This window comes from Chiloscyllium punctatum, chromosome 1, assembly GCF_047496795.1.
Source record: "Chiloscyllium punctatum isolate Juve2018m chromosome 1, sChiPun1.3, whole genome shotgun sequence".
In the NCBI taxonomy this organism is placed as follows: Eukaryota; Metazoa; Chordata; class Chondrichthyes; order Orectolobiformes; family Hemiscylliidae; genus Chiloscyllium; species Chiloscyllium punctatum.
Genome location: NC_092739.1, coordinates 7,054,844 through 7,080,209, shown reverse-complemented (window position 1 = coordinate 7,080,209; position 25,366 = coordinate 7,054,844). Strand labels below are relative to the sequence as shown.

Sequence of the window (25,366 nt, the reverse complement as noted above, 5' to 3'; positions counted from 1 at the left end):
TGACATTTTAACTTGGGGCTATCCTGTCCACTTCCCATATGCCTCCTTGAGAAGAGAAAGCTGAGGAGTTGCCAATAAACAGACTGCATGCACTTAAAAGACATGACTTCACATTTGGCTCTCTTTTGAACATTGTTGTTACCAAGCAGTACAGGTTGAAAATGAGAAGCAAATGATCACACAAGAGCAAAAAGTACATTAATTCTTTTTATCCACAAACTTGATATATCACAGTGATCTTTTCAGTCTATTCTAATCACTGTACTTACTCCATTCTCTGTGCCACAACAATAATAATTAAATTCTCATGACACTGCAACAAGTACAAGATTTCCAGTTAAGGTTTGAATTTCAACAGACACTAGAAACAGAAAAGGCTATTAAAGATTTTTTTTTTGCTCGATATGAGCCTGTTGTCACCTCTTAACAAGAACACGTTACTATTATAGGTGCCTTTACGACAGAGATACATACCATGACACTTACTGGAAGCACTATCTAAATGGAATGCCAAGTCATAGGAGGTGATATTATATAATCTGTTGCAGAATAATTATTAACTGACATTCAAAAAAAGACATCTCACACCCTACCTAACCAAGAAGAACTGAGGAAAGTGATAGGTATCAAACAAAGTCAATTCTGAAGCATTGAGAATTTAACAAGCATTTGAAGACAGGAAGAATGGTAACAAGTTGATGGGTTCTGGAGAAAACCATCAGGAACAAGGGGCTCGGGAGCTTATGTTGACAAATTAGTAAACATTAGTAATGCTATCCACATTTGAATGAACGATTGTGTAAAACAATAAGGAAAAATAATATATTTTGTCTATTTAAATATATGCTCTTAATAAGAGCAGTGGATTACATTGAAAGCCTTTTTGCCAGAAGCAGCCCAGCTGCGCACTTCACCTATTTGGTTCTGTTCTGGTCTCTAAGGATCTCTGGATTTGGTACAGTTATTGCTTTTAGATCACATTCTTATTGACTAGTGTCAGCTTGGCCATTCATCTTGAGTACAGATGTCATGACTGCAGTGCTATCTTGTGACATATTGTGAACATTTTCTTCCAGAAATACCTCTTTAAGGCAGGGTGCAAGAGGTTAAACTACTAGACAGAAACCAAAATACAACTGATTGTGCCGTTATATTTCCTTTGTAAGAAATACTTGTACAACTTGAAATTGGAAGCCACTGCAATAATTAATTTCCTAAAAGTATACAGTAAACAAAAAATAATTCTGAACCAATATTTAACAAATCAAATCTGCTTTTAGAATGCTTCAAATAGTGCACCATACTATGTAAGGTTTGATAACTGAATTTCAAAACTTTTAAAATAATTGTTCATGAATAATAACTGAAGTTATTTTGCGACAGAATGCTTCAACAAAAAGAGAACAGCACGTATCCATAAGTATTCTACAAGGGCATTTTTCAGTTTTCATTCAGGTTACTTCTACAAGGTAATCAATGCTTGTTAATTAGTTTTCATTGCAGTTAAAAATGGCCAATTGCACAATCAGGTTAAATAAATCTGCTTCTATAGGAGGAGCAATCAAGATTATTGCTCTTTAAATTATAGTTCTCGTCCAATGATCAGTAGAATATAAACTGGGATTTAGCAAAAGGCTTTTGAGGACTAAGAGATATTTTGGGACAGAGGGCAAACCAAAGATAATGTGTATTCATGATTTTCAAGATCACTGCAAGAAAAGAATTAGTTAGCTTAAAAACCAGGAAGACATGCCGTACTTACATGCTTTCTCATAAAGCCTAAGTGACTTCGTTTTCTATTGCAAGAATTTCTTTTCACCAGATAATTGGCCTCACTCTGTTTCACAACAGTTAATTTCTCTATTCTATGTGGTAAAGGTAGTAGTTTGTTATTTCAATTTCCTCATTCAAATATTAATTTATTTTTCCCAAAAAGAAGCACTATGTTTTTAAGTGTGTGAGACCCAGATTTCAATCTCTGTCATATTAAATTGTATCTGGAGATCTCTTTATATAGGGGTGAGTCAACATTCAAAGGGGCCAAACTGTTTCTAAACATGTGAAAAGATGGTTAATAAGATACAACTCTGAATCAGGTGTTTTCTGTTTTACCTGCTTTGCTGTTCAATACAGAAAATGATGACACAGCAAACCAAAAGTAAATTCAAACACCTTTGTCTGGTGATGATGATGTGGAACTATTCAGCACTTGTTTACATTTCAAAATAGTTTATTTGACATACAGCATGTGTTGCAGAACTTAAATGTTCTTACAAATATAGGACTAATTTTATTATGTATCTACTGCCGAGAAGGAGAAGCCAATTCACTAGGAAACTAACCGTGTTCAATTGCTGCTTTAAGTGCTGCTTCAGGATGTGTTGATCCAAATAAGTTGCGAACGAATCGGCGGCGACGCCGCAAGTCATCTTCCCAGTAGTCAAGGCGCCAGAACTCACGAGGGCGACTGCAATGAAACAGAGGCAGCACATATGTTAGCAATTATCAAACAGCATGGTAGCACATAGTGCTGAATAAAGATCTCCTTGTTTGGTTGATCATTTTAGCAGTCTGCAATTTTCAAGTTAGGTTTGTCCTTGAAAATAACAACATCACCTTCTAGACTAAGAAACCCCTTTCCCTTTTCTTCTTGGAAGGTGAAACGAGCACTAAATATATCATTTTGAAATGGATTGCTGACAGTGTGATCATTTTCCCCACACTCTAGTGGCATGTGCTCTGATTTCAGCCTCATTTCAGCCTCAGCAGGACACCTTTAGCTGTGACTGCATTTATAAACCAGAATAGGGAAAAGGCCATTATAAATATGGTATAGCATTACCTATATTAATCAAAGTCTACCCTTTCATCATTTTTCTTCCCAATTTGTGTGTTTTCACACAAGGTCAGTAAATCATACCATATATTCTCAGTCCAAAAAGTGTTAACTTTAATGAACAGTACTGTAACGCGCTTACATGAGAGATAATAAAATATTACTCTATTTAGACGTGCAGAAATTTAATTAAAATAATCTCTTAAAATATTCATTACATTTAGCCCCTGAGGCATTGAGTAATACAAGAAAATGCATTTCCTTTCTTTTACAGATATTTCTAAGATCCATTCTTACACAAAGACAAGGTAATATTTTAAAACATATGATGTTTGTTTTTTTTCTCTCATTATATTTTAGGAGGCAAAATGTCAAGCACACCTAATTTTATTCAGCAAAATACAATAAAATGGTAACACTAATCTTTTCATCTGTTCATGTCAAATTGAAAATGTTCTGATACATAGCCTGAAGAATTCCCTATTCCATTTACAGCCTTTTTTTAAGCTTCCAAAAAGCAATATGGGAATTTTTAAAAATTATATATACACATGTCCTTCTATTCTGCATCTTAATACAACATCGTTTCTTCCTTCATTTCAATTTATTTGGAATTTTGTACGCAAAACCACCATTTCGATGTACAGAAAGCAGACAACATTGCATTACAGATGAAAGAGTAGCAATACCAAAGCAGTATTTCAACCACCAGGCTTTAGACATTATCTGTAGCAGGATACACAAATATACAACAGAAGGAGAAGAATTATTTCTAATATACTACATGAGGCACCTCTAGTGTAAAACAATTCATGTAGCAGATATAATCTAAACAAGTGCAAGTATTCAACAAGAAATAGATAATTCTGTGTCAGTATTCTGTATTTCCTAGCAGTAGGTGAATTTATGTTGACAACCTCATCAATGTAATTATATCATTAAATCACATGGCGCAGCTAATTTACTAATATGTGCTTAATCCCATTGTAATGTACAAAGGTTTTTACTATCAGCTATAAGCAAATGTACCAGTTTTAATCATCAAATGCATCTTTTATCCTCTCTTTATTTATGCAACGTAGTCAATATTTAAGTTCAGAAAAAAAAATACTGCACCAAAAATGATTGTAATCTGAAATAGCTCCATTTCTTTTTTTTTATTTAAAACTGCTTGTTCCTAAAAATGTGAACACAAGGTCTATTACTTGATTTTAGTCACATACGACAGACCGTTATGTGTTTGGCTGCGATAGCTGCAGTCCTCGAACAGGCACTTCATCATTCTGGCTTCCAACATTCATCTATTAAAATTATTATCAAATATCTACTGAGATCCAGGCGTGAATCATAGACTGCACCCAGTCTTCTGGGGAAAGATACAATGAAGGTCTATTCATCAGTGTGGCAATCGGCAGAAGTAATTAGTTCTCAAGACCTGGGTTTCTTACAAAGCTTATTTCACACTCTGCCACAAACAACATATGATAGTGAAAAGCTAATGAAAGCCTGTAAAATGTGTTAACCTCTCTAGCTATCAATCGTTCTGTTACTTTGTACTAAATATTTTTCATCCAATAAATTATTAATTTCTCATCCATCCTTGACAGTTTTTGACAGAATTATGTGATGCCATTCTTCAAGATAACAACAATTAAAATCACAAAAGGAATCTGCAGTATTCATTTATACACTATTTGTATAATTAGTTCTCCCTCAGCAAGATGCCCCACTCAAGAGTAATCTTGACAGAAAGCTCATGTTGTTCATTTGCTTCTTCATAATATGATCCTCATACTTGCTGAATAACTGCAAATTTGATAGTGCTTCACTGAAATAGAACTCAAACTGTTAGTTTTTATTTCATCACAAAAAAAAAGTCATAAATATTAGCCTCTGCTTGAAAGTCAATGATGAAATGAGGTATATTATGTTCAGTGCCTGAGCCTTTTGTGTAAGACTTGGCTTTATAAATGTATGTAATTTACCTCTGATTGATAGCAGTCATTAACTAGATATCAACTCCTGATTCAATATGCTGCACTGCAGCATCTCCCAGAAACCAGTGCTAGTTTGGACCCACTGGAATTTTAAGACCGTATAAGAATACTATCCTAAAAACAAATCAATAAATTATTATGCAAGACTTGCATTTTTTTGCACATAAAACCATGCATTTTACATTCAACATTTTGATGTATTTGCAATTGTTTTGTGATGGGTCATCTATTCATGAACATATCATGTCCATGTGTAATAGCTAGACCAGGGAATGTACTTAAATGTTGAAAATCCTGAAATTTGAATACAAAGAAATCGGACAAGCTGTCAAGCAAATATTTATACAAATCAACAATTTACACTTATCACTGATACTCTTAGGGAAATTATGTTGGAATCTCATTTTAACATGACTTAAAAATAAAATTATTTTACTAGTAAAATCAACCACTTTCCAAAATGAACAAGCAACAATTGTCTATTAAAGTCTCAGCTTGGCTGAGTTATACATAATCATGCCTCTGACCTGAAAGGTTGGGTTTTCAAACTTCACTCCATGACCTGAGCTGACTAGTGGATGAGACATTGAAATGTCCACCTTTTCTGATGGTCATAAAAAATCCCAGGGGCTAAGACAGCAGATAAATTCCTCTTTCAAAGCCACACTAAATATGATAAGTGAAAAAATTGGTCACTTACATTATTCTTGAGTCTTACTCCAGACATGATACCATCTTTCTTTAACCAGCATTACAACTGCTACTTCCCAAAGTACATAAAGCCCTTTGAGACATTTCTGAGGCACAACTAAAAGATGAAAGTGCAATTTTTGAATAATGCTTTCACACATCAGTCTCCCTATTACACGATTACATGACCTCAAAAGCCCTAAACAGAGGTAACGAAAAGCAAAGGAAGGAAAGGCAATAAAACATGCACTTATATAGCACCTTTCATATCCTTGGGGCATCCCTCAACAATTTAGTCATTGAATTACTTATGATGTTATTGCTGTAATATATGCCAACACATCAGGATATTTGTTCTCATATTTAAAATAGAACAAGACTAGTTTACTGACAAGAAGAAAAAAAGGAAAAATCCCCTACTGCTCTTCAATTATCAGAAGGAATCTTTTAAGTCTGCCTTCACCTCCCTCACCTGAAAATGATAATTTAACACTCAGAACTTCACTCAAATCGAAGCCTAAACTTTGTGTTCATGGTTTAGAATGGGGCATGAAACCTTCTGATTCTAAAATAACACCACTGAGGGAAGGCACACATTTCTATAACAAATAAAACTACAAGTCTTTTTTTAAAATTACTCATGTCAAGTTCCCAAATCACAGCAATATAGGCAGACATTATTGTTTAGCAGACATTTCTTAGGCGGGTGAAAAGGCAATATTCAAAATTGATGAAACGGACAGTAAATTTTAAAGCCAATTTAATATTCATTCATAAATTAAGACAAACAAGATCATAGCTTGAGAAATAAATACCTATGTTATATTTTCTATAGCATGAAATTTTGAAAAAAATGCAACAGTTATCTTAATATTACTGCATTCTGAGCCTCCAGCAAAGTTAACTATATCACAAGCATTTTTGGTATGAACATAAGCATATCTAATGCACAATGACTACCACTACACCTGCTGATATTAAGGCCCTCACAATCACAGATTTCAAATTTGTGCACCTGCTTCATGGCTTGTAAATATTACCATTATCAAGAATAACTATGGAAGAAAATCCATGATAGCTGATTATGCAAATATGTTATACCTGTTTGCTGAAGCCAAACACAAAGATGTTTTTTAAAAAACTCTAAAGTGGGGACTCTCCTATACTCTCAATTACGCCAATATAAAGTAACTCCCAAATTTAACAGTACCACTCATGCAGAAGTTATTTTCATATTTTATAGCTTATACGTCTTTCATTGAGATGTATTTGTTATAATTATTTTTAAAGTAGAAAATAATGGAACCGCTCAGGTCAGTTAGTATTTGAGGAGACAGCAAAAGACTTAACATTTCATCTATAAAGCCTTCATCTGAATATTTTTTAAAACTTGCCTTTAAATCATTCATTGCTACAGAAAATAAAAATGGAATATTTCAGTTGGATGGATCTGTCATTAGCATCAATCAGCAATGTTTTCATTAATGGAATACAATAGGTGTGAATAATGGCAATTAAATCTGCAACTTATGCAAGAAAATTAGGGTACAGCCACCAATGATACGGGACGTCACAACAAAACACAAGGAATTTACAATTAAATGACCAGGAAGGTTGGACAACAGAAACTATTTCAAAAACAATTATTATTCACCTTTAATGATTTAGCAACAGTGATATTACGTAATTAACAATACTTTCTCAAACTAGGACATCCTAGGAGTACATTATTAATTCATTTCTTTCCACAGTTTTATCTTGCCAGGTTTACAGCACAAATAATGCACTTAATTATTTTGAATTTCACTTTGGCACACAAATCTGAACATTGACTTATTAATATTGAAAAAGATAATGTGTAAAAATACTATATACAATCAGGCAATGTATAAAAAATCTGTGAATCATTAAAAAGTATTTGAAAGAGAGGATTCCATTTTACTCAACATTTCAAGCAATAATGTATTTGCTGGTTGTGCATATACCTTCAAACCAAATGGATTAGTAGCTTCATTTTTTTTGGTTGCACTTAGGCTTTACTTGCTTTATGTGCATGATGAAACAGATCCATGTAAATAATTAATGCTTGGAATAACAAAATAGTCAGAACAGCTTCATCACATAAAAAATAGCACAAATCTCTTCCTCATGAGCAGCACATTCCCTGTACGTTGCTCCTCCTAAAATCCAAGTAAATTTATATATATGTCACTTCAATAGCAATTCCTATAACACCACATGAGAAAAGGTTTTAATATATATCTACAGGAAGACTCAGAGTAGTAAAATTGCTACACTTAACTGTTCATGCTAAGAGACTCACTGAGCTCCTAATGTAAAAATGTTTAAATTGCTTACAAACGTTAATGGTTCAAGTTCTGTTAAAATAATTGTGACACATAACATGAAGCAAACTGGACAGTAATTCTAGTACCCACACATACACATTTTAATCTGGAAATCTGGAACTTGTACTGCCCATAATCCTTGTTGATAGTTTCAGCACTGAATTTCATGCAATGATGTGAACTCAGGGTCTTGCCCACAAATCACCCACTAAAGATGTGATAAAAAGTTAGGCTGGTGCATTCAGCAATGAATTTTTAAACTGCTGTGTGAGTGACAGTTCCTGCCAACAACGTGCTTGGTTCTGAAAATATGACTGTACAAATAGGGATCTGAATTCTTTAAAAAATTAGTGAGCTATCCAGACCTACAAAATGGTGGGAAATTTGAAATTTGGTTTGGATAAGATGATGGTGCCCTAATATAATGAGCAGCCAAGCAGGGATGGCACAGTTTAGTTTTTGCTGCACCAACTCTTGGGGGGTGGGGGGGGGGGAAGAGAGAGAGAGGGGGGGCGCCGCAATGGTTTGATCCTGGAGTTTTGAGGTAGATGAAGAGCATCATAGACATCGTGGGGGAATTGAAAGCTCAGTGGGATGAAGTCATAGGGAGATCATGGAGGCATGAGGGGGAAGGGGCTGCATGGGTGCAGAGGGGACAGAGAGAGAGAATAGAGAGAGAGATAGTGGTTGCAGAAAGGTCAAAGAGTTGTGGAGAGGAGAAAATCACGGAAAGATCATGGGGTAGCTGGAGATTGTTATAGTGTTTGATTGTGCTCTTGAGATGGAGTGGACTGGATTCAGCTAGGTATACTGGATCCATTGGGTAGGTACAATGACATTAATCCAGCCGCCCCTCATCTCAGTTCACTATCTGATTAAGCAAGATTGTTTCCTTATGCTCCTGCTACTAAAACTGCAAGTCAATTCCATTCTGGTGGAGCGCTTAAACAATATTGCACATATCTGAATGAGAATTGTTCAATTTGATTTGTTCAACAATCTCCATATTCCTTACCCCACTCACACGAGCCACAGATCAAACTGAAAGAGAATTTATATCTTTAGTAGATGGAAAACTTAAATTTTCTGATTTGATATAGCCATAGAGTAAGTCAGAGAAAATAGCTGAAATCAATTCTGGTGATCAAAAATAACAGATAGTGAAATCATGATGCATAAAATTAGATAATGTGAAATGCCAGATTTGTTGAAGTTGTCAGCCATTCCAGCCAGCAGAATAGGTAGCCTAATAGAAGGATTCCATTGTCGGTATGTTCAAATCAGAGGTTCAGGTATGGTTTCAATCATTTATTGCACCTACCCAAACTGTATACGTCACTTGTTCTGACTCATATTGACCCTGACTCTTACCCATGCAGGGCCATTCCTGTGGCTCCAACACAAAGTTTTTCCCCTGAATTAAGCAGTCTCTCTTGCTTAGCAGAGTCTTAGATCTAGCATTGTTGCTCCTGGTGTCATTTCCCAGGTCCAGGAAGATCAGATTTTACCTGGTGCAGCAACTTCTCCCTATTACCAACTCTGCTGTAGTTGCATGAAGGGTTGTCTTATAGTCAAATCAGAACTGGGACAGTGGTATCTAGAAAAGCTGTAGAATGTCTTAGAAAGCCTACCTTCAAAGTTTGAACTGCTCTTTCTGCCTGTCCTTATATGTTGAATACCATTCGACTTCAGGAAATACTCAAATTCCCAGCTGGTAAACAATGGCCTGTTTTCTGTGACAAACACTACTGGAAATCTGTGTATGGCAAAAGATGTGCACAGTTTTTCTATCATCGCCCCTGTTTTGAACACTCTGCACATCCAGCCACTTTGAGTGAGCATCAACAATGACTAAGAACATTGAGGCCACGAAAGGACCTGCACAGCTGAAAATGTGTTGCTGGAAAAGCGCAGCAGGTCAGACAGCATCAAAGGAGCAGGAGAATCGACGTTTCGGGCATGAGCCCTTCTTCAGGAATCATTCTGTTGCAGTTTTGCCAGGACCAGACCTTTCTGTTATCAGCTATGATTGGAAGTATGTCCAGAAAATTTAAAACCATTACAGACTCTTACAGTGGCAGTACCACCTGTGTTGTATCTGCCAATAGGAAGCACCTCAATGCATTCACATTTGCTACTTGGCCTCACAAATGGTGTTCAACTTGCAATCATATGCATTTAGTTATCAGAGTGCACCACTAAGTTCAGCCTAAAGCTATGGGTGGCACTGCCTTGCCCTCTTTCAATAAGGGTTTGTGGTCCATTATTATTACAAATTTACATCCATAATGATATTGGTGGAACTTTCTGGCTCCAAATATGACCATTGAATCTCCTTTCTCTATTTGGGCATATTTCAGCTCTGCATTTTCCAAGTCCTGGATGCATACTCTACTGGGCATTCCTCTCCATTAGGCCATCTACAAGCTAATACTACCCAATGGTGAACGGTGAGGCATCGAACATTAATACCGGATCTCATTTGGGATCATAATGTGCCAACACTTTAGAAGAAGATACCTGTTCTTTCACATCCCTGAAAGTTATGGCTTGGTTACATGACCATTTCCAAGGCTGACCCTTTAAGAGTTGATGTAAAGGTGCCCAGATGGGGGCCAGGTTATGTATGAACTTTCCAGAATAATTCACCAGCCCAAGGAAAGACCGAAACTCCGGTACAGATATGGAAGCTGAGGCAACTTTGATCATCTTCACTTTATCTTCCAACGAGTATAACCTGATCTTGTCAACTCTGTGGTCCAAGTCAGTCACGTTGGGGCCCCTCAAACACATGTTCGTCTCTTATAAAGGCATGTACCTGCCTGGAAGATACGTCTAAGGACCATGTTCAAGTTGTCTAAGTGCTCTTTATTTGTCTTCCCTGTTATTAGCGTCATCTGAATAAATGGCGACCTGGGCTAGATCTTCTGCTGAAAAATTATACAGGTTGCCAAAACCCAAAATGGCAGTCTCATACATTGATACAAACCCTTATGGGCATTAATTATAGCATACTTCTGGGAATCCTCATCTAACAGCAATTGTAAGTGCGCATAACTCAAGTCCAGCTTCACAAAGGACTATCCTTCAGCCAGCTTTGCATATAAATCCTCTACGCAAGAGATTGGTTATTACTCAGCTGTGAAAGTGGTTTACTGTCTGTTTAAAATTCCCACAAAGGTAAACCAACCCATCTGGCTTCATAATCGGTACGACTGGTGTTGCCCATCCCACAAAGAGGACCAGTTTGATCATTTCTTAGCTTTCAATCTTACAATTTCTGCCTCTCCTTTTGCCAGTCACTTTGCCTAATGAAGCAGCAATGCTCTGAAAGCTTGAGATTTCAAATAAACCTGCTGGACTATGACCTGGTGTCATGTGTCGATTGACATTGTCCACACCAATCCAATACCGGCACCTGCACATCTTTGTCCATAAGGTAAAGGGCACTGGGCAGTCATTGTAGAATCCTGGAAGTGCTTCCCAGTCAACATGCAAGATGGCTTCGACTCCTTTGTTAGTTCCTACACCTTCCTGAAAAACATCCAGGTATTTAATTAGAACTTCACTCAGGCCATTTTCTCATCAAAAATGTTGAGCGAATATAGGTGAATCTCTGTCAACCAATTTTGCTCCATCAAGCTTGGGCCTGAGCCTTTTACTACAATCAGTGATAACTGAATCAGTTGCTTCTCATAAGACACCAGAACTTAAATCATGTTCTTAATCTGCACATGTCCAGACTGGCAACCACAATGGCTTGCTATCCCGGATCCTGAAGAAACTTTTAACCATTTGGCCAAGAATTGGCCTTCTTTTGGGGCTTTACTGTGGGCTGACCTAGAGTCCCTCTGTTCAAGGTAGTCATGAGTGAGGCTATGCAATTGCCTTTATTCAAGTGGTGTTCCCCAAGCTCAGTCAGACTGGCAAGTGTGCCCACTTGCATCAGAATATCCTGTGACTCAGACTCCACGTGCCGCATTTTCCAATGATAAAGCCAGTTGTAGTACCTATTTGGTTCAGTTGGGCTTCAACTAGTAGGTGCTTTTGCATGGTTGCATCATTAATCCCAAATACCAAACAACCAGTCTCTCAGCATCACACTAAGGATTAAACCAAAGTCACAATGCTCTGCCAGTCAAACTATCTGCTATCTTAACCTAATCAAAAGTCCCAATACAGAATCCCCTGGTTCTCGACTTTCCAAATAAAAATAATCATCTCTCAGAATTAGTGGCAGCTTAGGGTCGTAATACTCCTTGACTAAATCCATCAACTCTTGAAAGGTTTTACCATTTAAGGCCTCAGAGGACATTAAGCTCCAAATAACCGAAAAAGCTGCAGGTCGGCAAGCTGTCAGGAGAATTACTCATTGCTTTTCATCTGCCCGGAAAAAAGTAATGCACTTTTTCCACATACTGGGCTCAGTCTTTGACAGCAGGATATAATGAGCCAAGCTTCCCAAATAACAGCATAATGCCAGAAATGCTTAACCCCAACTCAAAGACAACTGTTGCGAATGAATTTTTTCATAGCATGCTTTGCTTTCATCATCACTGAAATAATTCCACAGAAGTTCATCAGAAAGATGTTGTGAAACTTGAAAGGGTTCAGAAAAGATTTACAAGGATATTGCCAGGGTTGGAGGATATGAGCTATAGGGAAAGGCTGAATAAGTTAGGGTTGTTTTCTCTGGATTGTCGGAGGCTGAGGGGTGACCTTATAGAGGTTTACAAAATTATGAGGGGCATGGATAGGGTAAATAGACAAGGTCTTTTCCCTGGGGTGGGGGAATCCAGAACTAGATGGCATAGGTTTAGGGTGAGAGGGGAAAAGATATTAAAAAAAACCTAAGGGGCAACTTTTTCACACAGAGGAATGAGCTGCCAGAGGAAATGGTGGAGGCTGGTACAATTGTAACATTTAAAAGGCATTTGGATGGGTATATGAATAGGAAGGGTTTGGAGGGATATGGGCCGGGTGCTAGCAGTTGGGACTAGATTGGGTTGGGATATTGATTAGATTAGCTTACTTACAGTGTGGAAGCAGGCTCTTCAGCCCAACAAGTCCACACCGACCCACCAAAGCTCAACCCACCCAGACCCATTACCTTACATTTACCCCTTCACCTAACTTAGCAATTTAGCATAGCCAATTAACCTAACCTGCACATTTTTGGACTGTGGGAGGAAACCAGAGCACCCGGAGGAAACCCATGCAGACACAGGGAGAACGTGTAAACTCCACACAGACAGTCACCTGAGGCAGGAATTGAACCTGGGTCTCTGGTACTGTGAGGCAGCAGTGCTAACCACTGTGCCACCGCGCTGCCCATATATGGGCAGGTATGACTGCGAGGTCTGTTTCCATGCTGTACATCTCTATGACTCTAAGTCAACCTTTATTTACATGTGGATTCTTGTAGGAGGATATCTGGAATGATGTTCTCCTTCTACCAAGATGTGATTTGTACTTTCTCAACATTATCCCAGCATACTCGGGATCGTATGTCTGAAGGGACCTAACTGACACTGCTTTCATGTTATCCAAATATTCTAGTAGTGAGAGTATGCGATGGGTGAACTGGTTTGAACTACAGCTCAAGCTCATTTTAACTGTCTTCCTTAGCATCAAGATAGATTTTTTCTCATCACTGAATGTCTACCAGTTCAACCTGTCACAGTTATAATGGTCACTTTGGTTTGAGTGCATTACTGGATTTTTTTAACCAGCATTGTGTACGCCAATGTCAGAACAATATGTGGGAGAGGGTGATGTGGTACTGGGTGAATTAATGTAAGCTACCTGAGTTGGTTTCATGTGGGTTGGTATTGCTTTCATGGCCCAGTCGGCCATAATTTTGAATCTGCATTTTTCATCAATTGGATGATGGCAAATAACTGTGGAAATGTCGGTAGTAACTCTCCAATTTAATCACAAACATTTTTCCTTGTACCATGACAACATCTAGGAGTGATCTATGGTATCTAACACTATCCCCTTCCTGAATGACCCCTACACTTTCTAACCAACAGACACCTCTAGATGGGATGGAGGCAGTGAGCAATAGTATAGCTAATCCCATTGCTAGTCTTGTTCCTCCTTTTACAATACAGTCAATATTAGGCAAATACACACACATAAACCCCAAATTGGTAACTGGTAATGCTAGACCCCACTTTTCTCAGGAAGCTAGTATTGGAGATTCAAGAGAGAAACTCATCTTAGTTCATCTGACTCAAAATGCCCCATGTATGTTCCAGGATCCAAAAGTACAAGAAACAATTTCAAGCAACCCTCCCAAAAGCAAGATGCCCTTTCCATCTAAGATCTTGAAGCGGATGTAAAACAGTTGCTCAGTGGCTAGCATGCTTCTTCACAGTGCCAGGAACCCAAGTTTGATTCCAGTCTTGGGTTACTGCCTCTATGGAGTTTGCACGTTCTCCCTGTGTCTGCATGGGTTTCAACTGGGTGCTCCAGTTTCCTCCCATAGGGGCTTGTTTTGGAGGGGATGCTATTCAGAGGGTCGGTGCAGTCACAATGAGCAAAAGGGCCTCTTTCTGCACTGTAGGGATTCTACTTTTCTATGATTCGACTTGACTTTCCACGACTATTGCCAGGTTGAGTCAGATCTCAGTTGATCTGGAGCTGTTCACTCTGGGCCTTTTGTTATTCCTGTGAAATCTTCTTCAGGTGGGAGCTCGTGTGTACGCAATTTACTCCTGTAGATGAACCATTCCCAAAATATTACCTTTGGGCATCTTATAAATCCAGACTTGGAAAGGTATAGTGATGTCTCCTGTCTCTTAATATGGTTCACTATGACTTGACATAATTGGTCGCCTCCTATTCATGATATAGACAGTGGAAACAAGCTTTTCGGCCCATTGAGCCCACACCAACCTTCCAAAAGAGCACCCCATCCAGACCCATCCTCCTGCCCTACTCTTGTAACCCTGCATTCCCATGGCTCATCCACCTAGCTTGCACATCCCTAGGCACTATGGGCAATTTAGAATTGCCAATCCATCTAACTGCACATCTTTATATTGAGGGAGGAAACTGAAGCATCGAGAGGAAACCCACGCAGTCACAGGGAGAATGTGTAAGCTTCACACAGACAGTCACCCAACAATGGAATCAAACATGGGTCCCTGGCGCTGTCAGGCAGAAGTTCTAACCACTGAGCCACTTCCTTTTTAATGACAGATCTAAATCTGATAGAGACCGAGACTCCTATGCCTACAAACAAATTGGACTCCCGCCCCCATCATCAATGCATTAATAAATATTCTTGTCGCCCTCGTCACTCAACACAAGGTGCAGCACTAATTAATTACAATCTAAACTCGAGTCATCTCTTGGACCTCCTCCCTGATCATAAACTGAGATCCATTTGGAAGGTGAAGGAGACCCTATTGCTTCCTACCATTTTTGCCAACGTTTAGCCTTCACATTTCCCAACTTCTTATAGGTCAGCCAGGTTTTCTTCACTGTCTCGTTCCTTCATTTCCAAGCCATACGTCTTTTCTGTTTGCATCTACAACACTGAAGTGCTGAGACCAGCATTGCTGCTGATGTCGCCTGTGACACAGCAGAAACAGTAGCTGATTTCAAGGCCCATCTCATGACATTAGATAATTTCCTTACACAGATAGACCGAGATGACAAATTTTCTGATGTCTCAGGTTGAGTCCTTCCCTTAAAGGTTTTCAGGAATATCTGATCAATTCTCTGGTGGTTATTTATCCTTCAAAATGAAGCTTATGCATAAACATTCCATTTTGCATACTCAATGTCACACTAATCCTTCTTTCATATTAGACAAGTTGCTGTGTTTCCCCACCAGCCCCCAAAAAAACCCCTTGTTCCTATTCATTGAATCTCTTTCTTTCACACCTGCACTCTGAGCCCACTTTCTATTCTAATATTTATTGCCTAACTGTCATCAGACCTCTAAGTATTTAATTTTATCAATATTTTGACATCTTTGGGATGCACGGAGTGGAGTTCTTCCATTTCCTCTACTCTTTCCCAGAATCTGCTGTTTGGACCATTTGGGTCAAATCTGGATAAATCATTCAAGATAATTTATCATCTGGGATACTAATATGCTGTTTGGTTACAATATTTTCTGTTCCATCTTTTTTAATTCTCTTCTTGCTCAACTACCACCAGAGGTGGTACAGCGTTTTACTGTTGTTAGCTTCATTGTAGGGCAGAAGGGTGCAATATTTCCAACCCTCATCCCAACCCCAACACTTGGCAGCTTTTTTTTCCAAATCTCCTTGTCTGTGTCATTAATGTCACTGTTACTATTGTCATGTTTATTATCCTTTGGTTGTGCGGCCCTATCTTTGTTGATGTTTCCCTTTCATCCTGAGCATATCTTCATACTTTCTGACAGAAGTTCAGTTATATATTTGTAACAATTATCTTTTTTCCTCTCTTTCTTTGTCCCTTCCACCATGTGGGAAGTACAACAGCAATGACTGATGATTCACTGGAAAATGGTCTCATCCACATCCCTAACGTGCATGTGACATTTTTCAACATGGATGAAACCGACCAGCTCATTCTGATGTTCAAAGATGAAATGTGTGATGGTGGAAAACTGTCGGAGAAATTAGCTCAATAAAGCAGACACCACACAAGCCAGATTGGGTGAAATTGACAAGCTGTTTATTGCAAGCGCTGGAAGAGAAATTGACTAAGCTGACACAGAACTGATAGTCTGTACAGATAGACCAGGGGTTCTCTTCCTTGAACTGAGAATGAAGCCAAGTTTTATAGGAATCTTGTACAATAAAGTTTAATTAAAATGGGGAAAGATACAATGCATTTGGAAATTAAGTAATCCAGTTATAATGATGATAATCGAAAAACAGTTATCGGAAGAATGTCCTGATTATCGATACAATGTTATATCCTGACAGTATCAATCAGTTCTTGATGGGATCAGGACAATCCAACTGCAGGTAAGTGAGAATGTCTCTTTTGAAACATTAAGGTTCTTCCATTGTTCCTGTCCTGGAAGCAAGGTCCTTTGGTGCCTCTCCATCTGACCTGTCCTTTGTGTGGCTTTGGTATTGCTGTGTTGTCAGACTGTCCTCAAGACTTTGGGACAGCTGTGTTGACCGGGTCCAGGAAGCTTAATGTTAGGGTGTTATGGGAAGTGTTTTCCCTTGTCTGCAAGTGACTATGGTTCTGTCTGATTTCACTTGTCAGCCTATTTGGTCAATGCAAAGGCATTCTGGGTGTTTCTGGTATAGTTTGGCCAAGTTTGATTTCCTGTGTTCTGTGTGGGCGTACTGTGGTAGGCAGCGTGGCATATCTTTTCCCAGAAAAGCAAAGCAAGGAACATGAAAACTGTAACACTGCCACTTCTAGTGATTAGAAAGTCCAAGAAGTCCATCGCTTTGAAAATTAAAAGTGCAAGGCTATCAAAACTGGAGGGATGATCTCCAACATTTTTGCAGCATGGATCAGGCAAGTGGACGAAAAGGTATCAATGGAAGAAGATGATGATCATCAATAACAGCCCTTTGCACTCTGACATAGCTGGCCTCAGGAATATCAAGCGATGTTCTTGTCTCCCAGCTCCATGGCGAACTTTCAGCCAATGGATCAAGAAAATCCACTATGAAAAACAGGTTATCTCCCACCATCGATAAGAAGCATAAGTAAAACTCAACTGTTCTGTAGGCCACCTTCATGAAGAAGGCACAGAGGATGGGGACAAATATTCAATTGCCAACTGCTTATGCAATACTGGATTGAATAAGTTACAACTGCGCAAGACACAAAGAAAGAGGAGCAGCAGAGTGGGACCAACCCACCAGATGACAAGGCTCCTTTTGCTCACTGGCAGATCAGTGTGGAAATTCTAGCAAAGACTATGGAAATTTACTCCAAACTGAACACATTGCTGCTCAATGGAACTAACAGCTGAGGCAGATGCAGCATGTTCTACAATCAAAGAGTTTATGAAAACCAATGACCAAAAAGAGTCCAAGATATGCCCATCCATTCGCCTGTCTTTTCCCTGCCTGAAGCTGGAACAAGCATAGATGCTCCAAGATTTGCACAAGAGCATAAAATCACAGAAAAGATGTTAGAGAGTATTGACAACATGGTAGACTATATTGCACTTGACCCAAGACAGAGCACCAACCAGAAAAAGATTACTATATTTTTCCAGAGCTAACTCTCAATATTTTCAATGCTTTTCACTGCACAAGGCCATTGTAAGATGTTAACAAACTAAAATCTACTGATATTTTCACATATTTACTGTGTCTCTATTTTAATTTGAATTCTTTGATGTGGAGTGCATTGTGGGTAAAATGCCATGATGGAATTTAAAAGCAAACTCTCTACATTATTAGTACAAATATCTACATTATTGGTCCAAAAACAGAACCACCATATTATTCTACTGAAAGAAGTTCACAAGAAGCAAGGGTGGTGACTTTAATTTGGTATAACTGTTTTTGGGTTCCTGATTTAGATTAACTCTCAAGTTAAGCTGAAGTTGCAGCACCATTTCTTCTCAATAAGCCAGTCAACAGTGCAAATAAAAACCGATTTGTTGATTTATATTCTCTTGTTCATAGAATTTGGATATCGTTGACAAGGGCAGTATTTTTTACCCATCCCTAATTGTTATTGAGGCGGTGGAGAGCACTATTTTGAACTGCTGCAATCTGTGTAATGAAGGTACAAATCTAAGGGAGTTCCAGGCTTTATCCAGTTACAGTGAAGAGGGAGTGTCACAAGTCCACGTCTTGGTTTCTTCCATGTATCTGTTGCCGTTGTCCTTCCAGATGATAAAGGTTGTGGGTTTGTAAGGTGTTATTGAAGGAATTTTGGTGAGTGGCCTTCATGCATCTTGTGTACTGTAAACACTACTATTAGTGTGTGCGAGTCATGATGAGAGTGAATGTTTAAGATGGTACATCGGATGCCAATCAAGCCAGCTTTGTCTGTATGATGTCGAGCTCCTCAGTGCTGTTGCAGCTACACTGATCTGGACAATTAGATGGTATTTCATCAAATTCCTGATTTGTGTCTTGTAACTGCTGGACAGAACTTGGAGAGTTATACAAAAATCTAAACCTCTTAGCTACAGTATTTCTATGACTGGCCCAGTTCAGTTTCTGGTCAACAATAACATTCAAAGTTGGCATTGAGGGAATTTAGCAACAGTAATGTCATTAAACACCCAGTCGAGACAGTCAGAACTTTGCATGTTTGAGATGTGCATTGCCTTGCACTTTTGTGGCGTAATTATTACTCTCCAATTATCAGCCCGAGCCTGAATATTGTCTTGGTTTCTTCCTGTATTTGGATACATGTTTATGAAGCAGGTGAATATGGTTGGGTCAAGACCACTACACTGTTGTCTGAGACTGAGACAATTGATCTCCAATGACCATAAGCATCTTCCTTTATATGCTAAGCATCACTTCAACTAGTGGTGAACTGTGTTAAGATCTTTATGCCATACTTGGTCAAATGTGGCCTGGATGTCAAGCTTTTTTATCCAAGTTTGGACCAAGGCTGAAATGAGGTCACGTATTACTTTGCTGTGGAGAATTTCAAATTGCACATCAATTTTCAGGTTATTGCTGAGTACGTACCACTTGCTATCACGGTTGACGTGTTCAGTCACTTCAGTGATGATTGAGAATTGATTGATAGGGCATCAATTGGCCAGGGTGGCATTCTCCTGTTTTTGTGAACATAGTATACCTGGTGAATCCTCCACATTGCAACGTAGATGTCAGTGTTATAACTGTACTGGAACAACTTGGCTCGGGCACAGCTAGGTCTGGAACCTTCATCTTCAGTACAACTGCCAGAATGTTGTCAGGGCAAATAGTCTTTGCAGTATCTAGCATCCTCAACAATTTCTTGATATCACGTGGAGAGAAATAAATTGGCTGAAGACTGGCATCTGAGAGCTGAGGATCACAAAAGGTCTAGCTGGATCACCTACTCATTCTTGATGAAGGCTTTATGCCCGAAATGTTGATTCACCTGCTCCTCAGATGCTGCTTGACCTGCTGTGCTTTTCCAGCACTCATCTACTCAGCACTTCTACAAATACTTCACCATTGTCTTCTGCATTGATAAGGAAGGTTTCCACATCATTGAGAAAGGGGATATTAGTGTAATGTCCTTATTTTATTCATTGTTTAATTGTTCATCTTCATTTATGACAGGATGCGGCAGAGCTTAAGTCTCAACCATAGAATCATTTAGCTCTGTCTACTGTGTGTTGTTTCTGCTGTTGGAGTTGCACGTAGTTCTTTGTTGTAGTTTCACTAAGTCAATGGCTATTATTCAGATATGCCTGATCTCACACGCTCTACTCTAAATCAGGCTTGCTTCTCCAGCTTAATGGAGTGAAGAAATTTGCCAAGTCATGAGGTTACATATTATGGACGAATACAACTCTGTGGCTGCTGATTTTCCAGCATCTCAAGATCGGCAGTTCTGATCAGCTAAAAGTATTCTAAACTTACCAAATTTACATAATTATCCTCAATACGATGACAGGTCTTCAACTCCATAAGGACTGTATGGTGGGGACTCCTAAAATACTGTTCTGGAAGATGTGTCTGTTACAGGTAAGTTTGTGACACCAACATCAAGTTATTTTTTCCCTTCTTATTGGTTCCCTCACCATCTGCTCCAGGTCAGGTCTTGGAGCTATGTCATTAAGGATTTGGTCATCTTTGTCAGCAGACTTACTAGCCAGCCACTCTTGACACATGGAAATTGAGGTCCCAAACCAGGTGACACTCTTTACTTGTGACTCTCAATGCATCTTTCAATTGGTGCTCAACAATGTGTTTGTCAAGGAGGAGGAAAGTGGGAGAGCTGTTGGCGTGGGTGGGCACTGTAACTAGTAATCAGGTAGCTTCACAGCATCACAGAACTACTCTGATGCAGAGGCAGCCATTTGGTCTATCATGTGTGTACCAGCTCCAAGTATTTTAACTTCATGCCTTCTCTCGGAAATGGTGCATATGGTTTCTATTTAAGTAATCATCTATTTCCCTCTTTAATGCCTCAACTGAATTTAACTCTATCACACTTCCTGACCCTAATCACTCATTGCATGAAAAGACTTTTTCCTAACCTCACAACTGCTTCTTTTGCAAAACACTTCAAAACTGTGCCATCACTAAGAGTGGGAATAGTTTTTCCCCATCCTGTTTTCTGCAGCCTCAGGATTTTGAAAAGCTATATCAAATTTCCTTTTAGCCTTTGCCTCTCCAACTTCTCCCATCTTTCCTCTCAACAGAAGTGCTTCATCCCTAAAACCACTCTCTTCTTTATTCTGTCTTAAACATTCACATCCTTCTTATATATGGCACTTGGTGGTCTGGACATAATGTTCCAGATGAGGTCTAACGTACTTATGCTCATCATATCCTCCCTGTGGTACTCTATACCTGTTTTTAATGAAGCCTAGAATACTGTATCTCTATTCTTTCACATCCTTTAGAATATCAACCTTTATTTTATACAATCTCTCTATGTTGATGTACCAAAGTAAATGGTCTCCTACTTCTTTGCATTGAACTTCACCTGCCAATTTGCGAATAATCCACCAATTTGCCAATGTCCTTTTGAAGTTTTAGAATATTTTCATCCATGTTTGACCTTAAGACATCTGTGTGCCTGGAGGCAATGTCAACAGATGAACAGGGCTGCTCCCTCCCAACTGTGTAATACAGGGCAGCACAGTGCCTCAGTGGTAAGCACTGCTGACTCACAGTGCCAGGGAGCCAGGTTTAATCCCAGCTTTGGGCAACTGTGTGGAGTTTGCACAGTCTCTCTGTGTCCGTGTGGGTTCCCTCCAGGTGCTCCGATTTCCACCCACAGTCCAAAGATGTCCAAGTTAGGTGAATTGGCCTTGCTAAATTGCCCATTGTGTTCAGGGATATGTAGGTTAGATGCATTAGTCAGGGGCAAATGTAGAGTAATAGGGTAGGGGAATGGGTCTGGATGGAATACTCTTCGGAGGGTCAGTGTGGACTTGCTGGGCTAAAGGGCCTGTCCCCTCACTGTAGGGATTGTATATAATGCTAAAAATCACACAACACCAGGTAATAGTCCAACAGGTTTAATTGAAAGCACTAGCTTTCAGAGTGCTACTCCTTCATCAGGTGGTTGTCAGCACTCCAAAAGCTAGTGCTTCCAAATAAACCTGTTGGACTATAACCTGGTGTTGTGTGATTTTTAATTTTGTACACCCCAGTCCAACACCAGAATCTCCACATCATGTATATAATGCCATCATCTCTGGTAGGTCTACCCTGCCAGTGGTATACAATATAATCTGGGATAGTGGTGAGAGTGTTTAGGATATCGTAAAACATGAATCAATCAGTGAGTATGACTATGTCAGGCAGTTGCTAGACTAGTCTGTGGAATAGCTGTTACTAAAATCTGGGACTTACGCCAAAATTATAAGGATTGACAGTGGGTTGACACTGTTGGCCTTGCCATTGTTAATTCTAGTATCTTGATCACGCCAGATGGACCACCCATATTCATTCATTGTTTTTACCCTGTCGCAGTTTTGGATAACTTCCCTGGGCCATTTTAGGGAACACTTAAAAATCAATCACACTTCAGTGGCCCTTCACTTAGTTCCTTGACACTGCATGTAGACCAGGCAAGGTTGCAGATTTCTTTTCCTGACGGACATTAGTGAACCTAATGAGTGGTCAGGCAAAGCAAATTGCTCAAGCTGGAATTGGCATTTGTAAAGATTTTGTACAAAAAAGCTGGAAGGGAATAAAATTGCTTGCCCAAGGCTTACTTTCTCAAACATTGTTACATAAACTGTTTGCCAAGTTGTCACTTTTCTTGCATAAACTGGGTTTTGTATTTTCACACGATGCTCACATACATCTAAAGCTATCTTGTTGGACCATTTTAGAAGCATAGATCAATCTCACAAGCAGAACAAATGTCATTTAAAAGGTTAGGTTGGAATTTTATTCATCTGGTATTAGCCCAGATGATAAACTATTTTTTAAAAAACAGAACCTATTCTAATATTAGCCCATATGCTAGACTATTTATTAAATCTGATACCACAGCACGCCATAAATGAGATTAGAACCCATGGCCTCACAGTTTGCTAGTACCATAACACTGATTAACCCAGTAAAAAGAAATAAGGCTTTGCACTTGAGCATTGCTGCAGATTTAAATATATTAGAAGGATGACATTATCTGTGCAAGGGATACACTGATTCCTGACTAAGCAATGACTAAATTTTAAAATTCACATCCTCATTTTCAAATCCCTCCATGGCTTATCTCTCCACCTCTAATCGCTTCCAATCTCAAAATGTCTGAATTCCTATAACTCTGGACTCCTCTTCTCCCTCACTTCTGATTGTGAGCCGTCATTTGTGAAACACTCAGCATACTTGGTTGTGTTTCAACAGAATAAATGCAATTTAAGGTATTATTTTAAATTTCTATTAATGTTGCAGCTGGATCAGATAATAAAGCTAGGTATCTCCCATTCAAGTGTTATTAATTATACAAATGTCCATATATGTTCAGAAAGGTATAAAAGACAAATTATAGACATAAAAATTACAGACTATCTTTAATCAAATATTGCACTTCACAGCTTCATCTCAGATTAAAACTAACCATCTGTCATTTCACTAGGCATCTTTATACATTTTGCGCTCTTGTATTTATATCATAGTGCACACCAAATTGACAAACAGCAGAATAAATAATACATCTGCAACTTAGTATTTTATACATCATAAAATAATTTTTAAAACAATGTTGAATAAACTACATATGACAAAAATATTATATCATACTGGTCAGCATTCTATTTTTATTACCCCAATTTTTAAAAAACTCTTATTATCGATTTTATTCAAATCATCTCCAAAAAATGTTCGCCTATACATGCCTATAACATGCTTTGATCATTTTTGGAAGTTTGATGACATTGTGATTTCCTTGTCTGAATTTTTTTTTCTCTTTTTGACAAAGATAAATGATTGCCATCAATCATGATCCAATCGGTAGTACAGAGTCTCTAGGAAATGCATCGCTCTTTACCAGTTTTCCTGCTCTTCATGGAACCTAAGCTTCATTTTTTCATGAAATGAACAAAAATATTTCAGCCAAGGAATATGTCATTCACATCCACTACAAAATTAAATATTATAACTAATGATAGCTTTTACCTTTAATAATGTGTAGCATTACACCAGGGACAGGCTGCTTTCTATTTTGGCTGAAGGTTAAGTGAGTGTTAGAATTTAAAACTTCAGTTGTAGAGCATCCACTATACAAACAGCATATCCAAGAACAGTTGGGTTGATTTAGTTAAAACTGATTCAAGTACTTAAATTTGACTTAAGTACTTTTAAAGAAATTTGATGTGTTTTGAAATATTCTTCGGTTAACTATTCAAATTCACTGTTGTCCAAAACTGCAAATCAAAATATTATACTCAGAATAAGCTAGCTATCTTAAAAAAACTTAATGAAAAGGAAAAGCTTTCAATTGCAGAAAAATCACAAGTTAAAATCTTCTATGATTCTCTTTGCAAGAAAATTAAGCCTTACAAGGACTAACTCCCTAACATGAAAACTTGTAATTACTGTTGTTTCAAAGTTTCAAACACGAATCTTCAAAACTTGAAATAACTACTACGCTTCTTACTGAACACTGAATAAAGCTAAAGTTTTCATACAAACAAAACATTATTCTCCATGTTAGTCTTATGACAAACAACCATTTTATATTGTATAGGTGTACATTATTTTCACATATTTCCTCAGCAGATGCAAGGTTGAATGAATTGAACCTGATTAATAAGAAACTCCACAAAAAAGTACAAATGAAGGACAATTTTTAAGTATACAACATTGCCAAATGAATAGTTGGAGAACCAAATCAAGAAGTCATGAAATTAAGAACACAGATTCTTGTGATAAATGACAGAAATTCCAGTGAGATGACCATAGCGAAATTGCAATGACTAATTATACCAGATACTATTAATTCAAATCTTATGTTTTCAGGCTTTACCGATTTATATTTGAAATTAGATCTCCCAGATCATTTGAGTTTTAAACACACTACTGCAGTAGAGTATTTAATTGAATCTCACGTGTCACACACTATCAAACAAATATATGATGTGGTATTTATGTTTTTACTGGGAACAAATAAAACAGTAATCGTATAATGACATAAAACTTGAAATATATAAGCAGTGAACCTTCAAGAATTGCTGCCAACTTATTTTTAAATTTCAATATCTTCCACTTGCCACTTAAGGATATTTGAAAAAACCCCAGAAAGCAAATTAGATGAAATGTGTGATTTTTAAAATTTGTTATATGAGACCCCAAGTTGACTCAAGCCAGCTCCTGATGGACGAAAGTGCTATTTCAGAACCAGTTGTTACATCAATGCCAAAA

General features: G+C 38.2%; 1 protein-coding gene across 1 annotated transcript in view; it reads right to left on the bottom strand.

Annotated features, from left to right (window-relative positions):
• Positions 1-25,366, bottom strand: part of lrba (LPS-responsive vesicle trafficking, beach and anchor containing) — an 894,965-nt gene that overhangs the window by 427,999 nt on the left and 441,600 nt on the right. The window contains exon 37 of the mRNA XM_072561970.1: positions 2,343-2,467. Coding sequence (XP_072418071.1) covers positions 2,343-2,467 — 125 coding nt within the window. The remainder of the gene's footprint in view (positions 1-2,342; positions 2,468-25,366) is intronic.